Source organism: Argopecten irradians, chromosome 1, assembly GCF_041381155.1.
Source record: "Argopecten irradians isolate NY chromosome 1, Ai_NY, whole genome shotgun sequence".
Lineage (NCBI taxonomy): Eukaryota > Metazoa > Mollusca > Bivalvia > Pectinida > Pectinidae > Argopecten > Argopecten irradians.
In genome coordinates this window covers 47,080,741-47,090,148 of record NC_091134.1, presented here as the reverse complement: position 1 = coordinate 47,090,148, position 9,408 = coordinate 47,080,741, and the positions used below count along the sequence as shown (strand labels likewise).

The 9,408-nt window shown below is 36.0% G+C and overlaps 1 protein-coding gene across 1 annotated transcript; it reads left to right on the top strand.

Annotated features, from left to right (window-relative positions):
• Nucleotides 1-323: 323 nt before the first annotated feature.
• On the top strand, nucleotides 324-8,969 carry LOC138329051 (uncharacterized). The gene is made up of 4 exons (XM_069275805.1): nucleotides 324-1,342; nucleotides 3,437-3,700; nucleotides 5,054-5,167; nucleotides 7,994-8,969. The coding sequence occupies exons 1-4, from the start codon at nucleotides 616-618 to the stop codon at nucleotides 8,857-8,859; spliced, it is 1,971 nt and encodes a 656-aa protein (XP_069131906.1). The 5' UTR covers nucleotides 324-615; the 3' UTR covers nucleotides 8,860-8,969.
• The last annotated feature ends 439 nt before the right edge of the window (nucleotides 8,970-9,408 follow it).

The following is a 9,408-nucleotide window of genomic DNA, read 5'->3' as shown; positions in this document are numbered from 1 at the left end:
TGGTGTGAAATAAAAAAATAAAATAATAAAAAAAATGTTCGTGTTGAGCATCGAACCAACAAAACGTTTGACATATTCTGTAAAGCTTGCGGCAGGTAAGGAACATCATTCCTATGATGACTCATAATCTGTTAAAATTAAAACGCTTGATCATTGTTTAGTCATTCTGTTCTATTAATAGAAACACGTTATCAACGACTCCATGACGATGTTACCATTACGCAAGTCCAAACTACTCGGCTGACGTCACCCCTAACTTGGTCCGATGACTACATAGCGGCCGGATGTCGACAGCTTGTGGACGAGTCCAATATGAAAATGGGTAATCTCAGAGTCAAATATGTTTGTTTACTTTCGGTTTAGAGCTTCATGACTGACATCGGTCAGCATGTTTCTTCCTATTTCCCAAACCTGCATAGAAGACCAATTATTTGGTATAGAATGGACTTACTTAGAATACTTTCGTAACACGAAGCGGGATATGTCAGTGTTGCGTAGATCCCTTTGTTTGACCTCACGCTAACAGTGACGTCACAGGGAAATAGAAACACGAATTGACTTGGTGAAGGCAGGTGCTCGTTTGCCTTGAATTGACGTCGTTTTCAATTTTAAAACATGGACCAATTCAGGGGAGAATCCGACGAGGATGACAGTGGTGTGAGGACAGAAAATGAGCCCGAAGTGGTCACTGCCATACTGTATTTGAAGGAATATGCCGCTACAAAAGGACTAAGTGTACATAGCATTTCCCAAATGCCGCCAGAACAATTAGCAGATTACCTGAAAGACTTCTACACGACAGTGAAATTCAAGGGTATAGAAGTGAAGGATCTGGTCAGTACCCCGGTGGCTTCATTAAAATATCTCCGAAGCGGTTTGCACAGGTATTTTCAAAAACATTACGATGTTGATATTTTGAAAGACGTTTGTTTTGAACATGCAAACAAAGTGTTTGATGTCACTTCTCGCGCGACGCCAAGGCGCTGTAATAAATTCAGGATTGAATTTGAGGACTTGAGAAAAATCTACATGGGACCTGGAATGAATCTGGACCAACCTGACACACTACAGAACAAGATATTCTTTGATATAAACCTTTACATTTGTAACAGAGGGAAGGATTTCCTCCGCGTCATGGCGAAAGATGATTTTGTCATATCAAATGATGCTGACGGTCGACGTTATGTATGGTTGAAGTATCACCCAAAATTCAGCGCCCGCGAGCTGATGGCTATGGGCGGTGTCACTGACCAGGACCTTAGCAACAATGGTACCCAGATAGGGGACAAAATGTATGAAAGGAAAGGTAACTCTTCACATAATTGTTTTATCTGCATTAATTACTGATCACAGATTAAAAATAAACAATAACATTGATAAAAGCAGGAAAATTGCTTTTCATTTGAAAAATCTTAATTATTTTTTGTGTGTGTGTGTGTTATAAATTTTTATTTTGAATAGGAATTTTGAAGTTTTCATTTTTTTTGTAAAATCAGTTTGCACTTTTTTTCTTGATTTTCATCTGTGTACATCTCTCTGTAACATAATCTTAAGACTTATCAAGAAACCACAAATTATTTCGGTGTTATCAATACAGTTTCATACAAACAGAAACATATATACATATGTATACATGTTTCTGATACAAAGTATATTTGCATATTACAGAGTTGTCTGCTCTTGCACGTAGATATTTGTTGCATCATTTGAGAACACAACGACATCAGAAAATGTTCACAAACAAACAATCCATACCTTTCTTCAAGAGCAGATAATTTTGTAGTATACATAAAACGAATATACGTACCCGGCCGACTATACCTTTCGGCCGGGTACAAATTTGTCCCTATGTGTCATAGTGGAGCACTGCCTCTGAAAATCACTCGGGCACAGATTTCTATGCTTTTATGTAGGTTTCCAATTATTTTATGCGTATACATGCATTTACATATTATTTTTGTCCAAAACAAACATTACTACCATTCTTAATATCTACCGTACCGCTCACAAGACGTCAAATTCACAATTTGTGGACTTGCCATATAAATTCCCTTCAGCATGACCTTCATATGTATTATATAAAAAAAAAATAATGCCTCGATGAGAATTATATATTTTATGTGGTTCAAGTTTTATTGCCTTGTAGGTCAGCGATATCAAACAAGTACGATAAAATAAAAAATGTAAACAAACGTTTTATAATGGTTTAGGGGAAAACACATTTTTGGCAAATGACCATTCAAATATGTGTCAGAAAATTATCCGTAATGTAGATGGCCAATTAAAGCTCTAAAAGGGGGTTCAAAATAGGATATAACTTCAAAAATCTGTCTTCTGACGTTGAATTAAATGACACCCATTAGAATCCTATAAACAATTTTCCATATACTGGGGCTAGTGGGCGGGGTGTCCAAATAGGCTATGACCTTCAAAATCTTCTTCTGAAATCCTGAGAAATGGTAGAAGTCAACATACTCTTCGTAGATGGAAAGGTCTTGACCAAAAATTGTGAATTATATGACCCTTGTTCCTCAGGTTTCCCCCTGGGGAGGGTGTTAAAGTTTACTATTAGTTTTTTGTATTATTTCATCATTCATTATTGTCAGAATAAATCCGTATGATAAGGTCCATTGAATCCTTATTAACCAATTTTCCATAAACTGACCCCCAGGGCCGTTAGTGGTTGGGGTCTCAAAAAGGCTCCAAAAGTCTTCTGAAGCGGGTAAAAGACACATGTTAAGAGCATTTTTTTGCTCAAGCGAATTTATAAAATTATTAGCCTGTAGATTGCTAGTTATAGTTGTTTTATGAAAAATGTGAAATATCTGACCCATACAGAGGAGGGCATGAGATAACATTTTAATATTAGGTATTCTATATGTCCTGTATAATCTTAAAGGTGCTAATCTTGGGTACTCTAGTTTCCGCCCTGGGGAGGGGGGTAATATTATACTATTTTTGAAATCACTGTCAAAAGGGGCGGGGGCCAAAACGTGTCAATTCAATGTTGAATTGGTAACCATAAATTAGATTGTATGGTGTTATCCACATTGTTGACTTGATTTTTATTAAGGCTATGTTTTGTATTTTCAGTATATGTAAGATTTTAAAGGTTAAGACAGTATAAACATCATATCCAGATTGTCCTGTCACCCCCCATGGGCATCATTCCCAATCGGGGTCAAAATGATCTTTCTCATCTCCTAATCCCAGATGACAGAAGCATTCTGGACAGCGTCATCAAAGCCGATTGGGCAAGTTTTGTTTATGACGATGTCTACGTTTTGGTATTAAGGCCCATGTGGGCCTCTTGTTAAGTCTATCTAGCACCCCCTCTTGGGAACAGCACCCTCGCCTATCTCTTCTCATCCTCCACTGATGAAGCGCGTAAGCGAAGTTTTATGTTTATCTGCGGGTCTCTTTGGAACAACTTCAGTCGAAACGCGTATCTGCCAATCTGCGGGTCTCTTTGAAAACTTCACAAACCATGCTATCAAAAGCTCCTACATTCCAATTATTGAAAGTTTATGCAAAATGGCTTCAAAGAAAACGGTGCAGCCAGAATATAAGGATTCTGGATTTGTCGCATCTCCCATGGCAACCTCCAGTCAGGGTCTGAGAGAAATGGATGATGGGATGACAGACTCCGGGTCTGTGTGCTCTGATGCAAAGGAGGCTGAACCAGAGGAACACACACTAGGTACTAATCTATTTACTAATTCATATTTATAATCTTTAATATGTAGATGCTTTTAATAACTGATGATAATTTTTGAATTCCTTAAGCTTGTTCCTGGTGACATACTTCAAGTTTGTTAAAAAAAAAAAGAGAGAAAAAACAGAGAAAAAAATCAGGATACATCCAAACCATTATTTCAGACCAAAAATACGTATTTAGTTTTCCATTATAATTGTTGATATTTAACTTTGAATACATACATACATGTATGTTTTGTGAAATAAGTTGTAAGCTGTATGAGTTGTTTCCCCTTGTTCACTCTTAAAACCTCATTATGGAAGTATTGTGATTTCTTAAAAGACAGTGCACACACATGGAAACAGGGCAAGTGTTGCAGAATATAATAGAAGAAGATAATTATGAAATTATGATTATATAATAATTAAAATATATTTTGCATTTGTTAAAGTGAATAGTCAGGCAAAGAAAACAAGTCCATTGGCCTTCCAAAAGTTCTTACATATCCAATTCATGCAAACGATGGTCCAGTTCTGCTTACATTGTCCAGTTTTGACCATTGAAATTATGGAAAAGTCCCATGTAAATTTAGCACATTTCTAAATATAAATTTTTGAAAGCAAGGCTGTATAGAAATGTCAACACGTATTGCCAGCTGCGAGGACAAGTTAGGATTCCTGTAAATTAAATAATGCAGAGCGATTTTGACAGGAAAATTAATTTTTCTATTTCATAAGAAATTATACTAGATAATTAACATCATTTTTACCAATTTTATAGCCATCATTTGGCCGACTATTCACTTTAAATAACTATTAGTTATTTTCATAAACCTTTCTCTTTTCTGAAAATACAGTTTTGAAATAATGGAACCCAGTAAAGCTTATTCTAAGGCTTAAACTAAAATGCTCCACCGCTGACAAATGACATTTTCTCTCTATCAAGAACAGGAGCAGACGAATTAGTATATTTCTTCAGTTACAAAAGTTACTAACTTACCTTACACCATTACCACCATTGAAAAGTTTGAGCTTCTAATATAATTTTACTTCAAGACAAAAATATTGAAAATAATTAATTGCATTCCAAAAAAAATCCTGTGGCACTATGTCCTATATGGAATGAAGTATTGATTGCACATGCACAAAAAGCAAACTAAATTATTTCACATTATTTTTTGTGTTAATTATACACACATATACACCATTAAACGCAAATTATTGTTAAATTGATAAATATTATTTATGCTCTGTCGGCGATGGAGCATCTTTAAGCAATACATGAAATTCAAATGAAGTATCAATTATATTGATACTTAGCATAAATAGAAGTTAATTATCAATTTTTGTGCATTAGGTTTACAACAAGCCAAATTGAAAGTGCTGGAGATGGTGAATGGACTAGAAGTGAAGGATATCAGATCATTTGTTGACTGGATGAAAACATTCCGTGCAGAGATGGATGGAGGAGGTTAGTCTAAGATTACCAAGTTGACTTATAACTCTTGTCATGGGTTCCCGAGGTGTATTACCACTATAGTGTAATATACCTAAGAAGGCTACTGTTCATGTGATGTACCCTGTACAAGTTAACGTCTGCTAGACACTTAACTGTTATAATCAAGTGCTCCAGATAAGCAGCGTACAAGCGTAATTGACGCCCTAAAATTAGCATTTTACTCCCTTGAAAAAATATTGAGCGTACACAAAACTCCCACGGAAATTGAAATACGCTAACGACTTTGACACAGGGCGTACCAGTCGTACATTTGTATGCGAGCTCGCTGGAGTCGCTGCTACCTGACTACATTTCCGTGACATGTCCTATTAATTACAGCCCTTTACCGAATTTACCGGCATACAGCGCCCAGCATAAGTCAATGACTATTTACAGCTAGGTTCCGGACGCTATTTGTCAATCCTTTCCGCTTTTAGTACTACTGCAAAACATTTCAGTGACTGTGATCAGATCGTAATGCGAGACGTGATCTGTCGTCTGTAATGACAGAACTAGCAAGATAGACAAAGTAAACTGACGGCATTTTTCAAAACTAGCGTAAGCGAAAGTCATTCAATCGTTCAGGGGATATTAGACGACATTGTTGCTAAATTATTTAAAAGACAGCATGTTAAAGTCAATCCAACAACAGTGTGTTTGACCAGTGTAGAATGTGAGATGTGCTTCAGCACACAGAATCATTTGAAAAACAGGTACAGATGTTCTTTAAAGGAGGAAAAACTAGACATGTTGATGAGAATCAGCTTGCTTGGCCCCACTGTGTCCTCTTTTTCTTGTACCAAATAAGGCGACGGCACAGGAAAAAGAGGAGAGCAAGTAGGCTATGTCAACCTTACAAAAAAAGAAAGTAACTGGATTCAAGTAAGAAAGTAACTCGAAGATAAATGATTGAATAAAAAGAATAAACAAAGTTTTAAAAGTATTTATTTCGTTGTTCCTTTTAACCATTTCCAGTATGGTAACAATGTCTTCGACTCCTAACAGTTGCTTGAAAACTCCTTGCCCTTCATCAGAGGGAGTACAAAACTCCCAGGTCAAAAAAGTTATCTGGAGCACTGATAATCTATATGAATTATGACATATCAAAGAAACACAATTTGATACACGAAATGATAGTTGATTCAATATGATGACATGATCACTGTCAGTGTTTTTTTCACTTACTATTTTCAACAGCCCATGCCTTTTCAATTGGGAAAATAACTCGGAATTCGGAAGAAATTGGGTAAAAAATTCCAGCGTGTAAAAAATTTTCAAAATCACTTGTCCCATGCAAGTAGAGCCCAATAATTCACTTGCAATTGCCCAAAATTAAATTCCTGTACTTGCCCCCCAAAAAATCTTTTTTTCTTATCGCTGTACTGTACTTACTAAAAATTAAAAAATATTTTTTTTTTAGAATTATCTAAAAAACATTTCTAATTCTATTTCACAATATGTTTTCCTTCTATTATTAGAAGAAAAATAAAACAATTAATTTGCAACACTTTTTGCATTTTTAAAACTTTTTTTGTTTGTTTCTCTATTATCTTTTTTCTAAATTCCTGAATTCCGGAAACAGGATTCCGGCTCCATTATTAGATCCCAAGTGCTACTTCCTACCTTGAACAGAGATCGTTTTTACCACAGGCGTCTGCTTCTGGTTTGATATATAATAACCTACCCCTACTATATGAACAAGGTGAGACACTCCGATACTTCAACTGTGGAACGGAATTGGAACTCTTCAAGCGAGCAGTTGCAAGAAGCAATTTGATTGGTCAATTAATTTGATTAACCAATCAGATTGCAACTTGCAAAACTGCTTGCTTGAAAGATCAACTTCCGTTCCATAGTTGATGCATCGTCCGCTACTTGGATACTTTGTGTCCTGTTTCATATTAAAAAACCGTAACTTCGAGACAAAAACCTGGCATACATTGCAAAAAGAGGATTCTTAATTAAGGTACGTTGATTAAACGAGCGGACACTCAATATTTTCGTCAAATTTGGTCTAATTTCAAAGTGAATTGGAGCGTACCTAAACTTCCGGTTCATGGAGTGTCTCACCTTGTTCATATAGTAGGGTAAGGACAATGTATTTTCCAAAACCAAATGCAGCACCTGTATTTTTACACAGAAAAACTCCTTGCTTATGCCGAAAAAAAATAATAATTAGACGACTAATAATGTAAGTTAACTCTGGAAACATTGTTAAATAACTTAAAAGCATTTAACTGTTGTTTTAATCAGCTTGAATGCCTGTAAAAACGTCTCTGAACTGGAGGTGCACCTAGCGACCTAGTTATGCTCATTTCGATTTCGTTTTCATTTTGTGAAATAAAAATTGTTTCTAATCCCAAATTGTATTATTTGTTTAAGTAATGTATAATGTATTTACAAATTTAAGGAATGAAAATCTGGTACAAATTATCAACACAAATGATTAATGTCATTTTTGATAAGTTTTTATTGGGAAATATGACTTCAAAATTGGGAAAATAAGGCATTTTTTGGCTAGGGGAAACAGCCGAAGTTCGGCTGTAGATTCGACCAAAAAAACCCACTGACTGTTGAGGTTGTCAATTAGATTATCTGAATTCCTGGATTGCATTGTAAATCACATGGATAATCTATATAGATTAGATGTAATAAAGATGAAATTCCATTGCAATTATTGATAGATCGTTAGTTTGTTATAGACAATCAAATTTATTGATAATGGTTTTAAGACAATCTGCGTTGTGTACACAACATTTATAATATATATGAATAAAGTTTTTCGATTTGGTTTTCCAGGTTTGGTAGTGTTGTGTAGTCCGGTAGACCAATCTGTGCAAGGAAGCGACTCAAAGACAGGAAGCAGTGCTTCAAAGGGAAGTAACTCCTCGAAAATATCAAATGGCAATAATAGCTTGAATGAGTCTCCTTCAAGCCAGCCTCCCGTCCACAAACAGAGAGAACTGTCTCCAGCACCACTCCCAAACCGCAGACTTGATGTTTGTCGAACGTCCAAGGATGGAAAATCTGAGCCAGCTGGAGCAGCGGACTTGGGCATTGCTATCAAACAACTAGACTTTGAATGTGTGAGGGACACGTATATCTCCACACCAGAGATTTACCCTCTCAAAGTGACCATTCCATGTTCAGACACGGTCTTGCTGAACGGTCTCCGTGACAGTGATCAAATCCTTATCCACAGTAGACAAGGTGCACCTCTCTCATCAGAGTCGGTACACTCACGGATATTTTATTCGGAACATGAAATGGACATTGCTGTTATCACTGCCGTTCTCGGAACTCGGAACAGTCTTAAAAAAGGAGGTCAAAATTCCTCAACTACATTTGACAAGTCCGAAAACTGTTCAAAAATTCAAGATAAATACAAACCAATGAAGAAAAGAAGCCTGTCGGATCTACATGCTGATGGTTTTAGAGAAGATTATGAAAATCAACCAAGCCAAAAACTTTTTATCACAAGTGGCGGTCCAGCAACGGCCAGCTTGCCTTTGTCCCGAGTAGCGACCACAACAGGCTTTCTCCCCATGCGCATGGTGGCCAATGTGCCTGTTTTACAGAGACATGGGGAGACCAGATCTCTGCTTACAAACAAAATACATGTACCGGGCAATATCAAGATCAAAACGGAGCCTATTGATAAATAACTGTTGATTCATTTTGTTGTTTTTGTATTTTTATGTTGTATTAATTTCTGATACCGGTAACTCTGTTGTTGACAAAATATAAAAATGTGAAATAAAAACACGAAATATTCTGTTTAGTGTGTTTATATTTGTGTAACCTAAATGATTTCTAGCACCAATATGTTCCAGTAATACTTGACTAAATCTTCTCTTCGGATCAATCCTTTGAGGATCTTGACAACTAATAACCCAGAGGTACTAGTTTTTCCCAGTTCGAAGAGATAGTGATGCAAATCATATAAAATCACGCACATGCTACTTTTGTTATAAATCCATAATCAGATTTACATACATGTATGTATAACCAGGAAATTTTTGTTCAAACAAATTTGCTTGACTTTAGTGTTAAAAATTTTATAAAATCATGCACTCGTAAGAACGACTATAGCTATAACTGTATTCATAAGCAGTGTTTTGTCCACTTCTTGCACATTCTTAACTAAGTGCTTCTCTTTGGTATCTTTAGTAATTGGGATTTGTATAGTTCATTTTAGGTAAAGTATAAGAAAT